The sequence below is a fragment of the Trachypithecus francoisi genome, unplaced genomic scaffold (genome assembly GCF_009764315.1).
Source record: "Trachypithecus francoisi isolate TF-2019V2 unplaced genomic scaffold, Tfra_2.0 Lachesis_group16, whole genome shotgun sequence".
Classification (NCBI taxonomy): domain Eukaryota; kingdom Metazoa; phylum Chordata; class Mammalia; order Primates; family Cercopithecidae; genus Trachypithecus; species Trachypithecus francoisi.
This window is the reverse complement of record NW_022681461.1, coordinates 56,955,115-56,977,359: the sequence shown is the minus strand read 5'-3', so window position 1 is coordinate 56,977,359 and position 22,245 is coordinate 56,955,115. Positions and strand designations below refer to the sequence as shown.

Sequence of the window (22,245 nt, the reverse complement as noted above, 5' to 3'; positions counted from 1 at the left end):
TCCACCACAAATATACAATCTGGTAAAGAGTCCATAATACTTTCTAAGAAGCCTTACACAAATGTAAAGTAAGTAATTTATGATGACTTTAATAAAAAAAAATTAAAGGTAGAAAATGTAAATTCTACCCACCCAGGCTCTTAATGTTTTTTAAAAAAAAATTAATGAACATCAATGAGTCAAGCATTTGAAAAATAAAGATCTTATCTTTAGAAAATTAGTGGCCCTCAGAAATAACACAAGTTCATTTTCAATTGCCCATTAGAAATGAATCTGCTGGCCTGGTGCAGTGGCTCATGCCTGTAATCCCAGCATTTTGGGAGGCCAAGGTGGGCGAACTGCCTGAGGTCAGGAATTCAAGACTAGCCTGGCTAACATGGTGAAACCCTATCTCTACTAAAATTACAAAAATTAGCTGGGCATGGAGGTGGGCGCCTGTAATCACAGCTACTCTGGCATGAGAATCACTTGAACCTGGGAGGTGGCTCAGTTGCAGTGAGCCCGAGATCGTGCCACTGCACTCCAGCCTGGGCAACAGAGCAAGACTCCGTCTCAAGAAAAAAAAAAAGAAATGAATCTGCTTTAGCGACTTTGATTGCTTTTTCTGTTTGTGTTCCTCAAAACAAAATAACAGTGTTTTGTTGTTGTTTTGGACTAAGGGTACTGTTAGCTTGTTCGCCACAAAGATTATGATGAGAATTAATTGGGATAACATAACATAACATACTTACCAGAGTATAAGGCAGGGTCAGTATTGTAAAAATTTATAAAAATCACTCATTAATGTTTTCTTAATTGCTTTATTTTGAATAATGTAGTATATGCACACTTTTAGATGTTTTTTAAAAACTCGTGAAAATCTAACAGGCATCTTGATATCTGCATTCCTTAATAAACTTGATTTTTGTTTATTAGAGTTAAAGTTGTTAATACCTGAGATTAGTGAAACAGGCCCTAGTTTCCATTTATAATTGATTTCAACGGTGTAAATTTGGATAATTTACCTTTATTATCGGAATTTGGACTTTTTTATTCTTGAGATAAAGATTTTAAAGAAACACGGTAACTCAAAGTCATAAAAAGGATACTGATACTAAAGATACATGTGAAGGATGTGAAGGAAATTGTTTCATGAAATGTGAACATGGGAAGAAAGGGCAGTATGTCCATTAAATAAATTTTTAAAATAATGTGACGTCAGATATGCATATGGAACTAAGTCATAAATTAAATGTTATCAGTAGGCATTTAACTCTTTTGACTGATTATTGACAACTGTAGAAGTTGACATAAATTGGCTAAAAAGTTGTTACAAATTTTCTCATGGAGAAACTAGGTTATTGATTTATACTTGAATATATATGACACATATTTCTTTGAAAGTCATTCAAAATGGAGGCTGGACGTGGTGGCTCGTGCCTGTAATCCCAGCAGTTTGGGAGTTCAGGGCAGGCGGGTCACTTGAGGTCAGGAGTTGGTCACCATGTTGGTCAGCCTGGCCAACATGGTGAAACCCCGTCTCTACTAAGAATGCAAAAATTAGCTGATGTGGTGGTGCATGCTGGTAGTCCCAGCTACTTGGGAGGCGGGAGCAGGAGGGTTGCTTGAATCTCGATGGCAGAGGTTGCAGTGAGCCAAGATCAAGCCACTGCACTCCAGCCTGGGCAACAGAGTGAGATTCTGTCTCAAAAAAAAACAACAAAAAAATAGGGCTGGGTGTGATGGCTCACGCCTGTAATCCCAGCACTTCGGGAGTCTGAGGAGGGTGGATCATGAGGTCAGGAGATCGAGACCATCCTGGCTAACACGGTGAAACCCCATCTCCACTAAAAACACAAAAAATTAGCTGGGCATGGTGGCAGGCGCCTGTAATCCCAGCTACTTGGGAAACTGAGGCAGGAGAATTGCTTGAACCCAGGAGGTGGAGCTTGCAGTGAACCGAGATCACACCACTGCACTCCAGCCTGGGTGACTGAGCAACACTCCATCTCAAAGGAAAAGAAAAAAAGACAAAGCTGACAGGCTTTATCCTTACTTTATGGTTTTTGATAATTGTGATAATTGCTGAGAAACATCTTAAATCCCCATGGTGTACACTAGAGTACTTTTATTGAAAGTCTTGGCATTTATGTATTATCTGGCCAATTACAGTTAGGGAATTTTGAAAGTTTGGTTTTGGGTTTTAGGTAAACTGAAGGAACTTAATGGAACTGCACCTGAAGAGAAGAAGTTAACTGAGGATGACTTGATACTACTTGAGAAGATACTGTCTCTAATATGTAACAGTTCTTCAGAAAAACCCACAGTCCAGCAACTTCAGATTTTGTGGAAAGCTATTAACTGGCCTGAAGGTAAATAAACACTCTTCAAAAATATAACCAGAAAGCAAGAAGTTTTATCTTCATTTCTATCAATATTACTGGTATTTGTAGATTAAATAAAAGTTAACTTGGGTAGTTCTAGTTCACTATGGAAAATCTTCACGAAAAGCATTCACTACACTACTGGAATTGATAATCTTGTTTTCATTACAGGCCTTATGAGAATCTGAAGGTAATATAATGATCCCCATATATGCACCAGTTTGTTTACTGTTTCAGAGCATTTGTGGATTCCCTGCCAGGCATCCAAGATACTCTTAGTGACCTGTTAACCCTAGGCTACAAACGTGCATTATAAGTTTGTTTTTTTCCCAATTATGTCAGTTAAGTCTTCTTTGATTCCCAAAGAGTCCTTGCCCATTTTTTGTTTTTTTTTTATTTGTTTGTTTGTTTTCATGCCATTGATTTATTGGAGAAAAAGCCTTTTTTTTTTTTTTCAATAAAATCCCATAATATGGATTTTGCTGATGTGTTCCTCCATCTCTGTATTTATTGCTAGTGGCAAAATTAGATTCTGGTTCAGCAGGAGTTTTTTTTTAGGTAAAATTCTTTATAAATGATGCATACTACTTTTATATTATGGAGCACATAATGTTGGATTTTCTCACCTTTGGTGATGCTAAGATTACTTTGTGCATTCATTCAGATGGCATCTACCCAAGTCCTTGATTATAAAGCTCCCACCAGGCCGGGCGCGGTGGCTGAAGCCTGTAATCCCAGCACTTTGGGAGGCCGAGACGGGCGGATCACAAGGTCAGGAGATCGAGACCATCCTGGCTAACACTGTGAAACCCCGTCTCTACTAAAAAATACAAAAAAACTAGCCGGGCGAGGTGGCGGGCGCCTGTAGTCCCAGCTACTCGGGAGGCTGAGGCGGGAGAATGGCGTGAACCCGGGAGACGGAGCTTGCAGTGAGCTGCGATCCGGCCACTGCACTCCAGCCTGGGTGACAGAGCGAGACTCCGTCTCAAAAAAAATAAATAAATAAAAAAATAAAGCTCCCACCAACCTATAAGCATCCTATCACTTGTTAACTGGAATTCTTAAGAACTTTCTGACTGGGCTCCGTGGCCCACGACTGTAATCCCAGCACTTTGGGAGGCCAAAGTGGGTGGATTACCTGAGGTCAGGAGTTTGAGACCAACCTGACCAATATGATGAAACCTCGTCTCTACTAAAAATACAAAAATTAGCCGGATGTGGCGACATGCACCTGTAATCCCAGCTACTTGGGAGGCTGAGACAGAAGAATTGCTTGAACCCGGGAGGTGGAGGTTGCAGCAAGCCAAGATCACGCCATTGCAATCCAGCCTGGGCAACAAGAGTGAAACTCTATCTCAAAAAAAAAAAAGAATTTCCCCTGTTTAATTGTTCGGTCTTCAGAAGTTTTAAAAGCAAGGTCTGAACCCCATTCTTTCCATTCATTTTTGAATACTCACAGTGTGTAGGCTATTTGATAACCTGAGAGAGTTACTTTATTTTAAAGTGAATATGATCTTACAGTAATTAATCTAGTTTATATAAAATTATGAAAAATTAACAAAAGTTTCAGAAATATATGCATTTTTTAAAAGCCGACACATGATTTTTCACATTTTCTAAAATGGTTAATTTTGTAGTGGGAAAATAAAATCCTTAAAAGTTGATAGTCAAAAGAAATTTTCTTTATTTTCATAAGCATTCATGACTTTTTTTTTTTAATAGATATTGTCTTTCCTGCACTTGACATTCTTCGGTTGTCAATTAAACACCCCAGTGTGAATGAGAACTTCTGCAATGAAAAGGAAGGGACTCAGTTCAGCAGTCATCTTATCAATCTTCTGAACCCTAAAGGAAAGCCAGCAAACCAGCTGCTTGCTCTCAGGACTTTTTGCAATTGTTTTGTTGGCCAGGCAGGACAAAAACTCATGATGTCCCAGAGGGAATCACTGATGTCCCATGCAATAGAACTGAAATCAGGGAGCAATAAGAACATTCACATTGCTCTGGCTACATTGGCCCTGAACTATTCTGTTTGTTTTCATAAAGACCATAACATTGAAGGGAAAGCTCAATGTTTGTCACTAATTAGCACAATCTTGGAAGTAGTACAAGACTTAGAAGCCACTTTTAGACTTCTTGTGGCTCTTGGAACACTTATCAGTGATGATTCAAATGCTGTACAATTAGCCAAGTCTTTAGGTGTTGATTCTCAAATAAAAAAGTATTCCTCAGTATCAGAACCAGCTAAAGTAAGTGAATGCTGTAGATTTATCCTAAATTTGCTGTAGCAGTGGGGAAGGGGGACGGATATTTTTAATTGATTAGTGTTTTTTTCCTCACATTTGACATGACTGATAACAGATGATTAAAAAAAGAGAATACTGTGGATTAAGTAAAATTTTACATCTTGTGAAGTGGAGGGGAGGGGAAACAAAGAAATAAAATTTTTGCACTGCTGAACTGTGAGATTTTCCTGTGTAATTTGGGTAGGTTTTCAAGAGTATGAAAACAAATTTTAAAAGAGCTATAATCAGTAACAACACAATGACGATGACATCTTCCCCTTACCTTAGCCACTAAGGAGAAGATAAGGGCTGTTACTCATATAATTTGCTTTTATTACTTATGTACACCAAACTGTTCATTGTTGTCAATTATCTTTTATTTAACTTCTCCGTCTTCATTGCTGGATTCTTCGAACAGCACTGATACATTTCAAGGTCTTGTTTTAGGGTAACTTTAAAAATTTTTTAATTATATTAAATTTATAAAATAATTTATAAATTATTCATATATTAAAACAATATAAGATAATTTCTTGATTTGTCAGTTATAAATCCTAAAATAGATTTGTTAAATGGCTTATTTTTAGGTGAAGAAAGCCAGTTGGTAAACTATATTAGTCATGTATCAGTTCAGACAGACGAGGTCTCAATTTAACTCCAGGCTTAGATCCAGTTTCTTTTGCCCTTCACTGTATGAGGTAACTTCATTTTTCATTCTAGTCCTGATATTTGACTGTTTATTTTTGTCATTTTCCATTATTTCAAAGGGAGTTTGGAACATGTTGAATTTTATCAAGTGATTACATAAGCAAGAGTACATCAAACTGTGTTATTTGAAAGTCTAGAACCTGTCATGTGAAATTACTATTTTTGAGCCCTCTATGTTGTCCAGGCAGTATAGTAGACACACTGATATTTAATCCTTAAAACCCTTTTAAATGAGGGCCAGTATTATCTCTGCTTTCAGAAGTAGGCATAATAGGATGAATCATGTAAGAGAGAAAAAAAAAGTGAAGCCAAGAGGGAGTTAACTACTCAAAGTACATGCCATGCTATACTTTCTAGAGAGGAGGTCACAGATGTGTGTGAACATCCTAGCAATTAACACAAAAGAAGAAACCATCACATTAATTACACAATTTATTGTGTCTGTGGTAACCCAGTTTCTTGAGAGAGGCATAACTATTCTATTTTCAAAAGTGGGAAAGATCTTTTCATAAAGAAGACATTGCCAAATATAGTGAGCAACATTTTCAATATTCATGGTATAAAGAACCATGAATTTCCTGGCTTAATGCCAAATTACAGCCTTAGAAGAATAAATCTTCCCCAAATGGGCAAGAAAAGGTTCTAATTGTCTAGAATAATCTAAGTAAAAACTTCTGGAATATCAAAAGGAAATGAGTAAAATGTAAATAGAAGGGGATATGTACTTTGCTGAGTATTAAATTGCAACTTCCTGGTGTGTACCTGGACTTTAAATATTCTGTTCACTGGCTTAATTACATAACCTATACTTTTCTTTTTGTTGATTGGGTTTAGGTGGTTATGTCAAAAGTTAAATGGCAAAATTAGGAATTTAACCCAAGTCTGACTGGTTCCTTTACAATACACTGCTTTCTTGTTAATAAGTCCAGTCTAGCATTCAGTTAATAAGTACAAATAATTTATTTGCAATATTTCGGAAAGGTAGGTACTTTTGAATAATGATAAGAAATAGTCTTTGTTAAGAATATGAGTTCCCTTTTCAAAATGTAAGGAGTGGCAAAATGTAAACACTGCTTCCTATTACTGTGCAAGTTTTTTTATATCAACTTTTATTTTACTATTTAATGTTTGTTGTGGAGATTACAAAATACAGCTTAGCAAAAGGAAGCAATCTCACTTGAAGGATATGTTAAATAATATATTTTAAAGATTTTCTTTTTTAGTTAAACTTTCCTATGATTCTCTTAATGTTTTTTCTGAATACAAAAGTAATAAACATTTACTGAGTAAAACATACACACACACACCCCAAATAAAAATTGCCTGTAAGGCCACTATCTAGAGAAAACTATTCGTAACATCTTGTGGCATAGTGACTATGTATGTAAATGTGTTTTATTTTATTAAAAAAACATTGTATCATACATACTCTGATAACCTGATTTTTAAACTTATATTTGGTACAAAGAGCTCCACATTAATAAATACAATATTCTATCATATGGATAATACCCATTTCTTACTAACTGGCACTGTTTCCAATTTTCAGCTATCAAGCAAAGATATGACAAATCTCACAAGAGTCTTACTAGTTCCCTAGGAACATTTTATACATGGAATCGGTAGATCAAGATAGTGTAACATTTTTTAGACTGTTTACATTGCCATCTCACCTCTAGTGGTACAACTCTTGGAATTAATGTACTTCATATTGCATTTGAAACCCCACTGCCTACAGAAGAGTTAAGTTATTATTGTCTCCAATTCATAACTATTATCTTCTTTCTGGCATTAGGTTCCTTTAGATGAGTATGTTACTATTTATATGACTAGCTGAATTTATAACTAAATAGCAATGCAATGAAATTTATTATCTACCTCATAATGTTCTTAAGTGATGGAAGAAGCATAGGTAAAAATGGATTCTTTACAGAGATAATTCTGAGGATAAGAGTGGGAGGTAGGTTCCTTAGCAGTTATCACTTTGTATGTTATGGTTATTTTATGAGGAAATGATAAAATGCATAAAAGGCCATTTGTGATGTATCATCCTTCCTGAAAGTCTTAGATAAATTCCAGACTTTTAAAGTGTTATTCAATCTATTTTTTTAAAAAACTATTCTAATCGGTAATGCATTATTTTCTGTAGAAATTATATGCAATATAGTTGTGATTATAAATACAGTTTTGAAGACTTTAATAGCATTTTTTCATGAGTTTTCCTTCAATTTTTTAATAAAAATATTCATACATAAAAATTTAAAGAGGCTGGGTGCAGTGGCTCACACTTGTAATCCCAGCATTTTGGGAGGCCGAAGTGGAAGCATCGTTTGAACCCAGAGTTCAAGACCAGCCTGGGCAACAGAGAGAGATCGCATCTCTACAAAAAAATTAAAAATTAGCCAGACATGATGTTGTGTGTCTGTAATCCCAGCTACTCAGAAGGCTGAGGTGGGAGGATCACTTGAGCCTGGGAGGTCAGGGTTGCAGTGAGCCATGATAGTGCCACTGCACTGCAGCCTGGGTGTTGACAGAGCAAGACTTTGTCTCAAAACAAACCAAAAAATTGAAAGAAAAGAACAGTGAACATTCATGGACTTGTTAACTAGATTCCACAGTTATTAACATTTTGCCAGATTTGCTTTATCTCCATAGTTTATACTTTCTTTTGAAATTACTTAAATGCTTATCAACTGGATACTTCATTATGCATCTTATGAGAATGAGGGCACTCTTAAGAACATAATTTGTCACCGATAATATCACACTTAAGGAAATTAGTAATTTCATAATATCTAATACCTAGTCCATATTTCAAATTTCTTCATTGCTCTAAGATGCCTTTTATAACTTCTGCTTTAAAAAGATCTAAATAATCAAGGTTTGTGTATTTATCTATTAATATTTAGTTATATGCTTTGACTTCTTAATCTAGAATAGTCTTTCATATTTTAAAACTATCATTGACTTTTTGAAATGTTTAGGGCACTCCAGCATGTGAAGCACCTCACATTTTGTGTATATAAAATATTTTTCTACAAGACTTTGATATTGGTTATCTATTGCTGCTTAATAAATTACCCCAAAACTTAGTGGGTTAAAATAGCACACATTATCTCAAATGTCCTGTGGTTCAGAAATCCTGACAGCTTAGGTGGATCCTCTTGAGGCTGTAAAGTATCAGCCAAGGCTGGTGCATCTCATCAAAAGGCTCTGCTGAGGAAGGTTTCATTTTCAAGTTCACATCGTTGCTGTTTAGTTCTTTTGGGGTTGGACTGAGGACCTCAATTCCTAGGTAGCTGTTGGCCAGAGACTGCCCTCTCTGATTTTTGCTATATGGGCCTCCCCAGTGTGGCAAGTTGCTCCATCAAAGCCAACAAGGGGGGGTCTGCTGGCAGGACCAAAGTTGGAATCTTTATAATCTAATCACAGAAGTGACATCTCAACATCAAGGTATTGTATTGGTTGGAAGTTAATCAAGGGGAATGGATTATGCAAGGCAGTGAATACCAGTAGGGGAGGGATCACTGGGGGCTATCTTGGAGTCTGCCTGCAACACCTATTTCCTATAAATTGAAAGCTCGTTTCCATTGAGATTAAACTGTTTGTAGCAATACTTTACAGGTGATATGTACTTGTTATTTTGACTTGATTATATCATATTTGAGCTTCCTTAAGGGGTAAAAGTCTTTAGAATAAGGTGGGTAATGGAAGCTGTAAACAGGAGAAAGTTGCCTAAAGCCCTTTTGTAAAGTAGATAGTCTGATATTGGTCCTAGGCCTAAAATGAGATGTTGGGGCTTAAAACCTGACCTTGGAATTCCTGGACATGTGATAACTCAGAAAAATAAAATGTTCAAATGGCTGTGATCATCACATTTCAAGGTATATAGCAACATTTACCACAACAGTTTGCAGCTTGATTTAAACCAAATAACAATGCAAAAAACAACTAGACAGCCTGCATTAATCACTTATTCTTTTCTAGTTGTATATGCATAGTTTATCCTCATTATGAGGTAGGTATTACACAGGTGAAGAAACTGAAAGAAGTCAAATGTGTATAAGTCAGTAGTAACTAAACAGTGGAGAAGATAGCAGTATTTAATCAATCATGTTGCCAAAACTGGATATCAATATGAAGAAAAATATCAATTTGTAGTAGTCACTTTATCAGAATAGCAACTACAGTGGCTACTAGTGCCATATAAGCATGACATGGATCAAAAGAAAGTGATTTTAAGCCATTAAATGACATTTTTTTCATTCCTGTGTCCTCAAAGGAACTAATACATTCAATAAATGTTCACGTATTTCTATATTATTTAAAATTTTCAGTAGTAATAGCAATCAAAGGTGCAATATAAAATAGTGAAGGAGCACTGACTTTGGCGTTCAGAAGTCATACATTCCAATAGCATTTCCACCACTTAGTAATGAATTAAGGCAAGTTGCTTAACCTTAGCCTCAGTTTAGTCATCTGTACAGTGGGACTTCATATGACAGATGAATAATTGAAGATTCATGTAAAAGCCTAGCAAAATGATGGCCACATAAATGTTTAGCAAGCATTTCTTCTAAAGACACTACAAGGCTACCATGTTCTTTAATAATAATTGCCTTTACAAAAACAAACACAAGGGGGGGAAAGTAGGTTTTATTTCTACTGGGGAAAAAATGCCCATGGGGTGGGGGGTAATCCTGAAGGATATTTATAAAGTTGTTTAGAACTCAAAATCCTTACACTTCTTTTAAACTTCCTATAATGCCCCAGGACCCAGCAAGAAAGTGTTTCTGCTGGACTGTAAAAATCACATACATGCATACTACAACCCTAGCAGTGGTCTCAAGATTTCTTGTAAGACTTCTGTGTATCGAATAGTGACAATATCAAACCAGTTTTGAAGACTTCTTACTGCTAACAGAGAAATACAGGGAAGGGTCTCTTTTAGACAGAGTGCATATTGGTTAACTATAGCCACAGTAATAGTGTGCAACAAAAAACAACAACAAAAATAATAGTTTTTATTTAGGTCAGGAGTTTCAAGCTTCGGGTAGTATGATCCTGGCTGGGCTCATTCATGCTTCTACAGGTTTCTGAGGACTCACCTCCAGGCTGGGCTTATCTGGGTAGCTTAGTTGAGGCAGCTGTGCTCTACTTGTTTCTCATCTTCTGGGACCAGTGGGCCACTTTGGGTATATAATTTTCATGATGATGGTGGAAGCACAAGTCAGTCATCCTAATTGCACAAGCTTTTTTGAGACTCCACTTGTTGCACATCTGCTAACATCCATTTGGCCAAAGTAAGTTAGATGGCTGAGCAGAAGGGTAGGGAATTATGTCTTTTGGCTGTAGCAGAAGAGCACTGCCAAATTACATTGCAAGCTGTGGATATAGGGAGAGGTGAAGAACTGGGGTCATTAATGCAATTTGCTACAACTGTGACAGAAAAGCTCTGTGTGGGTCCTGAAATTATCAGTTTAGAATTTTGACAAATATTTGCATCCCTCGCTTGTTCCAGGCAATGTATTAGGTGTTGAGACTACAAAAAAAAATGTACATGCATAGTTCCTGGGAACTAACAGTATACTGGAGAAGATACTGAGCAAGCGCCTGCAGTAAAGAGTTCTGGACACTAGGGAGAACAGTGGGTTACAAAAAAAAGAAGTGGTTAATTTTAGGAGGATTGAGAATGGAAGTGATGTGGAAATGTTTCAAATAAGTTATACTTAAAATGAATCTTAGATGCAGTAAGTATATGTGGGGTTGTTGAACAGGCCTGAAGAGTATATTTCTAGGAAAGGCTGAAGAGAAAAATGCTGTCAGATCATGGAAGGTCTTACATGTACTATTAATTAGGACTTCAGGTTGCAAGCAACAGAAATCAACTCAGATCAGGCAGAGCGCTGTGGCTCATGCCTGTAATCCCAGCAATTTGGGAGGCCGAGGTGGGGGATCATTTGAGGTCAGGAGTTCAAGACCAGCCTGACTGATATGGTGAAACCCTCTAAATTAGCCAGGCATAGTGGTGCATGCCTGTAGTCCCAGCTACTCAGGAGGCTGAGACAGGAGAATCGCTTGAACCCAGGAGGCAGAGGTGGCAGTGAGTCGAGATCGCGCCATTGCACTCCAGCCTGGGTAACAGAGTGAGGCTGTCTCAAAAAACAAAAACAAAAACAAAAAAAAAAAATCAACTCAGATCAGCTTAATGGGGGAAAAAAAAGAATTACATTAGCTCACTGATGGAAAATAATAGTATCAGGATTTTTTTTACTTATTTCCGCAAGTGCTTTTGTTGGCCTCATTTTCTTAGAATTGTCACAAGACAGAGAACACGACAACAAGCAGCTAGGAGACAGTTCCCTTACAGTAGACTAATGAAGTTAAATGATGACTTAGTGTGAAAGAGCAAATTTCTCACCTAATATCTCTTTGTAAAATCCCAGAGAAGAACTGATCGACCCCGGCATTAATGCATGCCTATCACTGGCAATCATTGTGATCAATGCTCAATGCATTGCTGAAATTGGTGTGTAAGAACCAATCTCTGTCCACCCTCCCATATATACTTGTTCTAGGCAGAAAAGCAGTCTGCATTTGTTTGCAGAGCTTTAAGTCCATAGCAATGTTTAGTGCTGAGCCTCTTAAGCATATTAAGTTGAACCATATGAAGCTGTCAATATTCAACTACATTTTCCTTTTTTTTCTCTCTCTCTCTGCTGCTTGAATCAACATTCAACCATTTAAGTCAGGCTTGTGATGTCTCTATGGCATGTTCCTAGCATAAATCAAAGTCCTTCCCCTGTATTCCATTCAGCAGAACCCCATGTAGAAAGCAGTTTGTACCTGTGGTTCCAAAGCCCACTTGACTGTCAACTTCTCAGTAGCAGCTAAGTCCCTACAGCTATATCTCGCTGCCATGCGATGTAAGAGCACTGCAAATCTCCTCCCGACCTCATTTATTAAAAGACTAGTTTCTAGCCATTAATTTTACTCATTCTGTCCCCCATACTGGAGTGCAGTGGCGCATTCACAGCTCACAACAGCCTCAGTCTCCCCAGGCCTCAGGTAATCCTTCCGCCTCAGCCTCCTGAATAGCTGGGACTACAGACATGTGCCACCACGCCTGGCTTTTTTTTTTTGTATTTTTTTGTAGAGATGGTGTTTTGCCATGTTGCTCAGGCTGTTCTTGAACTCCTGGGTTCAAGGAATCCACCCAACTCAGCCTCCTAAAGTGCTGGTATTACAGATTGGGCCACTGTGTCCAGCTTTTGCCAAATTTTTAATAAGGACAGTGGGATATTCGGAATAAAGAAGCAAATAAGGCCAGGCGCAGTGACTCACGCCTGTAATCCTAGCACTTTGGGAGGCTGAGGCGGGCAGATCACAAGGTCAGGAGTTCTAGAACAGCTTGGCCAACATGGTGAAACCCCATCTCTACTAAAACTACAAAAATTAGCTGGGCGTGGTGGTAGGTGCCTGTAATCCCAGCTACTCGGGAGGCTGGGGCAGGAGAATCACTTGAACCTGAGGCTGCAGTGAGCCGAGGTCGCACCATTGCACTCCAGCCTAAGCGACAGGGCAAGATTCTGTCTCAAAAAAAAAAAAAAAAACAGCAGCAGCAAATAAAACAAAGTCCTTGCTTTCAAGGAGCTTACATTCAAGTGGAAGGAGACAGATAAATATATGTGTGGTAGTGTTTAAGGGTGCTGAAGAAAAACGGTAAGAAGAATGCAGAGTGCCATAGTGAATGAGGACAGAAGCACTTCCTATTGTGTATTTTCTTATTGTTCTTCCTCACTAAAAATATGCTTATGAAGGCATGCATTTTGTCTATTTTCTCCCCTTCTCTATCACCAGTGGTAGAACAATGCCTTTGTGTCCTAGAACAAGTGTGGGAGAGGACAAAGACTGTGATTCATCTGCCAAGTTCATAAATACTGTACAGCAATCTGGTGAGGAGTGCCTTGCCTTCTTGGTCCACCTAAAGAAATATGAACACTGAGTCTGTCAGGTAGCTGTAGAACAAAGTGGAAACCCAGAAGCTTCTCAATTAATTTTGTAAGAGAGCAATTTGCAGCCAGAAATTAATAAAGAACTAGCTCTATCCAGGCTACACATAACATTTTAGGTCTGTATTAGCTAGCTCAAGCTGCCATAACAAAGTGCCACCAACTGGGTGGCTTAAACAGAAATTTATTTCCTCAGTTCTGGAGGCTAAAGGTCCAAGATCAGCAGGTCATCAAGGTTAGTTTCTGGTGAGGCTTCTCTTCCCGGCTTGTAGATGGCTACCTTCTCACTGTGTCTTCACATGGCCTTTCCTCTGTGCGTGGTGAGAAGACAGGGCAGTCTGTTCTTTTCTTTAGAGGCGTGGTCTTGCGATGTTGTTCAGGGTGGAGTACAGTGGCTATTCACAGCTGTGACCTTATTACTAATCAGCATGGGAGGTTTTGTTTTGTTTTTTGAGATGGAGTCTTGCTCTGTTGCTCAGGCTGGAGTGCAGTGGCACGATCTCGGCTCACTGCAACCTCCACATCCAGAGTTCAAGCAATTTCTGGCTAATTTTTGTATTTTTAGTAGAGATGGGGTTTCACCATGTTGGCCAGGCTGGTCTCGAACTCTTGACCTCAGGGGATCTGCCTGCCTCGGCCTCCCAAAGTGCTAGAATAGCCTAGCATGGGAGTTTTTACCTGTTCCATTTTGGGCCTGGCCCAGTTCACCCTACTTAGGCAACCTGGTGGCTTCCACTCCCAGAAGGTCACCATATTGATGCTGAACTAAGTGCAGACACCTGATCAGTACAGCACACCACAGCCCGGAATTTCTGGCCTCAAGCAATCCTCCCCAGTTTGCCTCCTGAGTAGCTTGCACTGCAGGCATGCACCACTGTACCAGGCTCTTTTTTTTTTTCTTTTTTGAGATGGAGTCTCACTCTGTCACCCAGGCTGGAGTGCAGTGGTTCGATCTCGGTTCACTGCAAGTTCTGCCTCCCGGGTTCACGCCATTCTCCTGCTTCAGCCTCCCAAGTAGCTGGGATACAGGCACCCGCCACCACACCAGGCTAGTTTTGTATTTTTAGTAGAGATGGGGTTTCACCGTGTTGGCCAGGATGGTCTCCATCTCACTTGTGATCTGCCCGCCTCAGCCTCCCAAGTGCTGGGATTACAGGCGTGAGCCACCGTCACTGGCCCAGGCTCTTCTTTTAATAAGGATACCAGTTAGATTAGGGATCCACCCTTTTGACCTCATTTAACCTTAATTACCTCCTTAATGGCCCTATCTCCAAATTCAGTCACATTGAGGTTAGGGTTTAGGGATTCAACATATGAATTTTGTGGGTGATGTTATAGGATCATCAGGTTCTATTAACCACTACATGGTGCCAGACCAATACATGAAAACAGCAGGAGTTGCAGCAGAGAAATAGTTTAATAATGGTATGGCAGCCAAGGGAGAAGATGGGAGGGAACCTCAAATCACCTCCCCAGTAAGTTTCGGACAGGGGTTTTTAAGGAAATGTTGGTGGGTAGGGGGCTGAGGAGCTAGGGGTTGCTGATTGGTTAGGGCATGGGGGATGTAATCATAAGGAGGTAGAAAGTGTATTCTTGTGCTGAGTTCGTTTCTTAGAAGGGGTCTTCAGATGGAGTAGCATCAGTGACCCCACTGATACGGTTCCAATGACTGGAGGAGTCCTTTGTCTCATGCTGGTTTAAATAAAATGATACAGACAAAAGTGGAGTGGTTTTAAGGAATGGAGAATTTAATATGCAAGAAATAAGAGGCTCCCTCATACATAGCCAGAGGGAAGAGGGCTCCAAGCCAAAAGAGGGAATCCCGGGTGCAGCAGACAACAGCCAATTATGAGGCTGGAGGAAGTGGTGACAAATTTGCATATGACCCAGGGAATTGGTTTGACCAGGTATGTCATTCACATAGCCTGCAAAAAAAGTGGCCCTCCCACCCTAGTCTTTTAATATGCAAACGCAGGATGCCATGATGTTCTGCACATGTGGGTATGGTCCTATTGCTAGGCACATGTGGGGACAAGAAAAAGAGGGGAATCGCCATATTGAGTAAACCAAGTTTCTAATGGCCTGCATTTGCATATCAAAGCTTGCCAGCCCAGCTTTCTTGCTAGACAAGGAACTGCTTTAAAAGGAAAAAAACTTCCCAAAGACTGCTTTTCCTCTCTATCTAAAATAATTTCTTAACTCCTATAACACCATTGGAGTACAGAATCTGGGAAATATCTCAAAATGGGAAACTTGAGATTTCTTAACCGAGTCAAAGATATTATCTATAAAGCAATAAGCAGCTATAAGGAAGTGGGCTATAGGAAAAGTTGGTTAATGTTTAGCTATGCTTCTACTCAAAACTTATCTTTTGTTAAAAATCTCACAATTTAGCAGGGCATGGTTGCTCACACCTGTAATCCCAGCACTTTGGGAGGCTGAGGAGGGTGGATCACCTGAGGTCGGGAGTTCGAGACCCGCCTGACCAACATGAAGAAACCCTGTCTCTACAAAAAATACAAAATTAGCCCGGCGTGGTGGCGCATGCCTGTAGTCCCAGCTACTCAGGAGGCTGAGGCAGGAGAATCGCTCGAACATAGGAGGAAGAGTTTGCTGTGAGCCGGGATCATGCATTGTACTCCAGCCTGGGCAACAAGAGTGAAACTCAGTCTCAAAAAAAAAAAAAAAAAATTCTAGCAATTTAGTTTTATTAAAATTATGAGGATGGTTTCAGGGACACAATTCATAACAGGTTTATAAGTGTAAGATGTTATTAATTTTATGTATTTTTCCCATCTGTGAACACAACACTCTCAATCCTTTCAGGTATGACTCTTAGTGAGTGTGATACTTAATGGAACCCTTGGGAACACGCTGGGCTCAGTCCCAGCATTTACCTTAGAAGGCCAATTTAAGAGTGGGGCCTGGGGAAAGAGTTTTCCTAGGGCTGGAAGTATCCCTAGTTATTAACCCTAGGCTGGTTTGTTTTAGGCACTTAAGTAGTTGCTGAATGACTGAGACAAATAGGAGACAAAGGGAAGGGAAGCTTCTTTAATTGCTTCTTACCCCAGGGAAAGGCACAGAATTACTACCACCCAGCTAGTTTTGCCCCAGGCTCTACGTTTTTCCCTCAGTGGCTAAAGGCCCCTGCTGAAACGGCAAAGACCTTGGTTCACTTTTTAAGTGTTCTAGCTCCCTTTCCTTAAAATCTGCCTTCTGTTTAGATTACATCCACCCATAAAATCTCATAAAGCTTTGACCCATTTTCAATTTTCAAAAATGAACTCAAGCTCTTGTCCATGTTAGATTCTACGCAAGAAATACATAATTTGCCCAGGTAATGACGAAAAAGACATGCAACAACTTTTCCCTAGGTTCTCTTTATTGTTACAGCGTTAATATCTTAAGATTTGGAGGTAAACGGAAATGGAGAATCAGCAACTATACTACAACCTTACTGTAAATTGACAAACACTAACACTAAAAAGTTTCGGAGTTAAAAGGAAGTAGGTTCCACCTTCTATGCTTAGTAGAGGTATAAAAACAAAACAAAACAAAACAAACTGACTAGACAGGCTACCCGCTACACACTCCAACCGACCTCAACGACCGGAGGAGGAAGCGCAACCGGTTCTAGCAACTCCCCCGCCACCCTGGCCCATAACGCTTCACCACGTTCTGTCACGGACGGAAGTGACGCATAACCTGCGACGGCAGTGCCTGCCGCCCACTGCCGCGGGAGTCGGGTTTCGGTCGCACCAGAGACAGCGGACTTTCCTCCGATGGTTGCAGCAGAGGGATCATGACGGGGAAAAAGTCCTCCCGGGAGAAACGGCGCAAACGTAGCAGTCAGGAGGCGGCTGCGGCGCTCGCGGCCCCAGACATCGTACCCGCCTTGGCCAGCGGCGGCAGTGGAAGCACTAGCGGCTGCGGGAGCGTCGGGGGCTGCGGGAGCGTCAGCTGCTGTGGGAACGCCAGCTTTAGTGGAAGTGTCACCGGCGGTGGGAGCGGCGGCAGCTGCTGGGGCGGGAGCAGCGTGGAGCGTAGTGAGCGCCGGAAGCGGAGGAGTACCGACTCTTCCAGCGTCTCGGGCTCCTTGCAGCAGGTGCGTGCGCGCCCCTCTGGCCGCTTCCCGGAGCTGCTGCTTTTTCGGAAGAAGTCGGGCTACCAGAGGGATGGGGCGCCGGCTGGAGCTCACTGCTAGCGCGACCCAAGGTCGTCCGTGCTTGAGGTTCATGTTCCTACCTAAGTCCTGGTGAGCCCCACACTCCCATCCGTGTCTTGAATCTTGAACGTCAAGTTTCTGGATTTCCTGATCATCTTTTTTTTTTTTTTTTTTTTTTTAATACTCTTGGCTCCTTCCACTCCTATGGTTTCAGTCTCCCAGAAGAATATGAGTTGGAAGCTAGCCTTCATTTCCCTTGCAAGCCAAACAGTTCTCCCTTCGTCTTCATCTTTTCGTAGATGTGGTTAACCCCACATTACTGATGAGAAAATTGAGGCCCAAAGAAGTTAAGAAACTTTACCCACGGTCACAGAGTTTGTTAATAGCTCCTAGGTTTGAATCCAAATATCTGACTACAAAAGCCATGTTCTTTTTACGCCGCCAATCTATCAAGGGAACGCCGTTTAAAAAAAAAGTTCATAATTTGTTTCAAAACGAATGAATATGTAGTTGAAATTCATTCAATGAGGAAAATAAAGGGAAAGCGTTAAGTCCTTCTTGCCCCTCCATTAATATTTTGATACGCGGCCTCTTTTACTCACTCCTCGTCAGATATGTGTATTTAAGTTGCTACATTTAAGCAGTATTGTGTTATTCCCGCTGTTGAGTACCTGCATTGTTGTGATAGGCTTCTTTATATACGTGGTTTGTTATTTTTAGTGACTGCCTGGCATTTTATTTTTTTTGATATTTAAATTTGCAGGTTTTTTTGTATTGTGACTACAATACGAACACCTTTATGTATGTATCTTCTACAAGAGTTATGTTGGGAGAGAGTGTCAGCACTGAAATTCCTGGGTCAAAGTTTGTGCTATTAAAAACTTGGTGAATGCCACCAAATGCTTTCCAAATGAGACTTTACAGATTTATAGTGCAAACAGTACATATGTAAGAATACCTATTTCTGAAATTCTTAACTAGCTTTTGGTAACCACTTTTTTAAAAAATCGCCGGACTAATGGGTCAAATTAATATTGTGTTTGTTTTAATTATTTTCCTGATTAGTGAGATTGAACATTTTAATATTTTTATTTGCCATTTGATTCTTCTCATGTAATTTTCTGTACATGGGTCAAATTAATATTGTGTTTGTTTTAGTTTTTATTTTCCTGATTAGTGAGATTGAACATTTTGATATTTTTATTTGCCATTTGATTCCTTCTCATGTAATTTTCTGTACATATCCTCTGCTCATTTTTCTCTTTGGTAGAGTACAAACAGTTTCTCTTTATGTAGAGATTTTATCAGGTGGTTTTCTGGCATTCTGTTGAGATGATCACGTACTTTTTCTCCTTTAATCAGATAATGTAATTTATTGATAAGTTAGTTGATGTTGAACAGTCTTTGGAGTCTTGGGACAAGTTCTGTTTGGTTTGTTGTACTTGGCTGGAAATCAGTGTTTTTACTTTTATATATGTGTTTCTAAATTAGATCAGTCTGTAGTTTTTATTTTTGTAATGGATTGAATTAGGAAGCTTTGTGTGTTTTTGTTGTGTTCCAGAATGGTTTATATTTTCTTCTCAAATATTTGTCAGAAGTATCTGGGTCTAGTGGAGTTTTTTAGGGTGATTTTTTAAAACACTCTTTAAAAAAATTATTTAATATAGATCTATTCAGTTTTCCCACCCCTTCTAGATTGTGTGTTGTATATCACCATTCTTATTTTAAATAGTTTCCTTTTTTTTTTTTTTGAGATGGAGTCTCACTGTGTCGCCCAGGCTGGAGTGCAGTGAGTGGCACCATCTCAGCCCACTGCAACCTCCACCTCCCAGGTTCTGGTAATTCTCCTGGCTCAGCCTCCTGAGTAGCTGGGATTACAGGTGACCACCACCATGGCCAGCTAATTTTTGTATTTTTAACAGAGGTGGGGGGTTTCACCATGTTGGCCAGGCTGGTCTCGAACTCCTGACCTCAGGTGACCCACCTGTCTCAGCCTCCCAGAGTGCTGGGATTACAGGCATGAGCCACCGCGCATGGCCAGTTTCCCTAGTTCTAACACTCCGTTGTGATGGGGAGACCAACAACATTGGTCAGTTGAATATTGAAAACATTTGCATGCAGAACTAAACCCATCTTCTAATGAAAAATTAGTGTATTTGTGAAGAAAAGGTCATTGCATATTAGGCTTGTAGATAACATTTCAAACTTTAGAGAGTGCCATTATATCTGTTGTATATTGAGTTCCTTATTTTTTATTTATTTTATTTTTATTTTTATTTATTTATTTATTTTTTGAGACAGAGTCTCGCTCTGCTGCCCAGGCTGGAGTGCAGTGGTGCTATCTCGGCTCACAGTAAGCACCGCCTTCCGGGTTCACGCCATTCTCCTGCCTCAGCCTCCCGAGTAGCTGGGACTACAGGCGCCCGCCACCAGTCCAGCTAATGTTTTTGTATTTTTAGTGGAGATGGGTTTCACCGTGTTAGCTGGGATGGTCTAGATCTCCTGACCTCGTGATCTGCCCGCTTCGGCCTCCCAAAGTGCTGGGATTACAGGCGTGAGCCACCGTGCCCTGCCTAGTCAGTTTTAAAATATTTTCATCACTCCAGAAAGCAACCTTATGTGTAACTTTTAGCTTATATAATATGTGGTGTTTTGTGTCTGGCATCTTTTACTTAGCATAATGTTTTCAAGATTCATCCATGTCGTAGCACATAGGGTTCATTCCTTTGTATCACAGAGATTCATGCCTTTTTATGGCTGCTATATCACATTTTGTTTTGTTTTTGTATATCTGTACATATGTACCACATATGTGTAGGTACCACTATACAACATGTCATTTTTCCATTTATCACTTGATGGACATTTCTGTTGTTTCTGCTTTTTGGCTATTATGAGTCATGCTGTTAAAAACAAGTAAAAGTTTTTGTGTAGACATATCATTACTTTTGGGTATATATCTAGGAATGAAAATGCTGGGTCATATGGTAACTTTTTGAGGTACTGCCAAATTAGCTTCCTAAGTAGCTGCTCAATTTTATATTCCTGCTAACAGTGTATGAGGATTCCAGTTTCTCTACATTATTTCATTGTAAGCTGTTAGAACAAGTGCTGATTCTTTTACTTTTTCAGTCTAATTTTCATAGTGTTCTTTAAAATTGACCTATTTTAAAACTGCTTTGTAAACAATTATCTGACCTCTGTGGTCAGGGAATATTTTCCAGAGGAAGTGACTGTTGAATTGTCCGAAGTATCTGAATTTGTTAATCTTGTGAATATAGTGTGATAGAGAAAGGAAGGAGGAAAGACTGTCATAGGAAAAGGGTATGCCAAAGCCCTGCCTGTATGAGCTGAAGGAAGGAGAATAGGTTACAGTCGAGTAATTCAAAGAAGATTGTGTCCTAAACACAAAGAATGAGCATGAAGGCCAGGTAGGCCATATTACCTTAAGAGCAATGGGAATTCATTGAAGGGTTTGAAACAAGAAGGATGAGTACATATACATTTTATAAAATCCATTCTGCTAACAGTGTCCAAAACAAAGAGACCTCACATTAGATGCAGGGAGTCCCATTCAACGGCTATTGGTGTAACCTAGGCAAAACATTGTGGTAGTTTGGAACAGAACTACGGCAGTGGATTTGGAGAGACTGGATAGAATAGGGAGACAGAAAGTAAAATGGACAGAAATATCTTAAATTACTGAAATTACTTGGTTACTTTGATTATGGTTATGTAAGTTTTAAAAATGATGATAGCTCCTGGTAAGTATGTTACTTTTCTGTATATTTGTGATTTGTGACATTTTTACTTCAATTTGTTTATATGAATTTAAGTACAATGATTATGCATACATAGAGCTTTTGGGTGAATGGCCTTTTAGGGGAAAATCCTAATTCTTCAAAAGTCTAAAACTTTAAGAAATTATTCAATATTTAGTATACTTTTGTTTGTGTATCCTAAGTATCTCTTCCCTTTATAGCTACTCCTTGAGTTAATTGCAGTATGGAGAGGAAAATCAAAGAATATTAAACAAATATTCTCTCCTATGGTTTTAGATAAATGTGCAAAGAATTTGGGAATTTTTGATGAAGAAGAATTTATTAGATGAAAATGTATGATGTCATATACATATTCTTTATATTTTAAATAGTATTGTTTAATGGTTCTTTATTCTTTTAACTTTAGGAAACCAAATATATTTTGCCAGCTTTGGAAAAAGAATTATTCTTGGCAGAGCACAGTGACCTTGAAGAAGGTGGACTGGACCTGACTGTGTCATTGAAACCAGTTAGTTTCTATATATCAGACAAAAAAGAAATGCTTCAGCAGTGCTTCTGTATTATAGGAGAGAAGAAGTTACAGAAGATGCTTCCTGATGTGTTAAAGGTACTTCATTACACATCACACTAGATACATATGTAGAGATACAACGTTCTTTGTCGCAATTGTTTGTTTTACTTACTGCGTTTTTTTGTTTGTTTTTTTTTGAGACAGAGTCTTGCTCTGTCGCCCAGGCTGGAGTGCAGTGGCGTGATCTCGGCCCACTGCAATCTCTGCCTCCCGGGTTCAAGCAATTCTCTTGCCTCAGCCTCCTGAGTAGCTGGGATTACAGGCACGCACCACCACGCCCAGCTAATTTTTGGATTTTTAATGGAAACAGGGTTTCACCATGTTGGCCAGGTTGGTCTCGAACTCCTGACCTCATGATC

General features: G+C 39.4%; 2 protein-coding genes across 6 annotated transcripts in view; both read left to right on the top strand.

Annotated features, from left to right (window-relative positions):
* The window catches only part of PLAA (phospholipase A2 activating protein), a 43,472-nt gene extending 36,617 nt beyond the window's left edge, over positions 1 to 6,855 (top strand). For 2 of the 4 annotated variants that reach the window (XM_033237507.1, XM_033237508.1), the window contains exons 13-14: positions 2,187 to 2,351; positions 4,086 to 4,823. In XM_033237507.1, the coding sequence (XP_033093398.1) occupies positions 2,187 to 2,351; positions 4,086 to 4,651 (731 nt within the window). In that variant the 3' untranslated portion in view covers positions 4,652 to 4,823. Of the gene's footprint in view, positions 1 to 2,186; positions 2,352 to 2,534; positions 3,035 to 4,085 lie in introns of those variants that run through there. The other 2 variants (XM_033237509.1, XM_033237510.1) reach the window with 2 other exon arrangements.
* Positions 6,856 to 16,734: 9,879 nt separating this feature from the next.
* CAAP1 (caspase activity and apoptosis inhibitor 1) overlaps positions 16,735 to 22,245 on the top strand; it is a 53,096-nt gene continuing 47,585 nt past the window's right edge. Inside the window, exons 1-2 of one of the 2 annotated variants that reach the window (XM_033237505.1) lie at positions 16,735 to 17,473; positions 21,722 to 21,922. In XM_033237505.1, the coding sequence (XP_033093396.1) occupies positions 17,171 to 17,473; positions 21,722 to 21,922 (504 nt within the window). In that variant the 5' untranslated portion in view covers positions 16,735 to 17,170. Of the gene's footprint in view, positions 17,624 to 21,721; positions 21,923 to 22,245 lie in introns of both variants that reach the window. The other variant, XM_033237506.1, reaches the window with a different exon arrangement.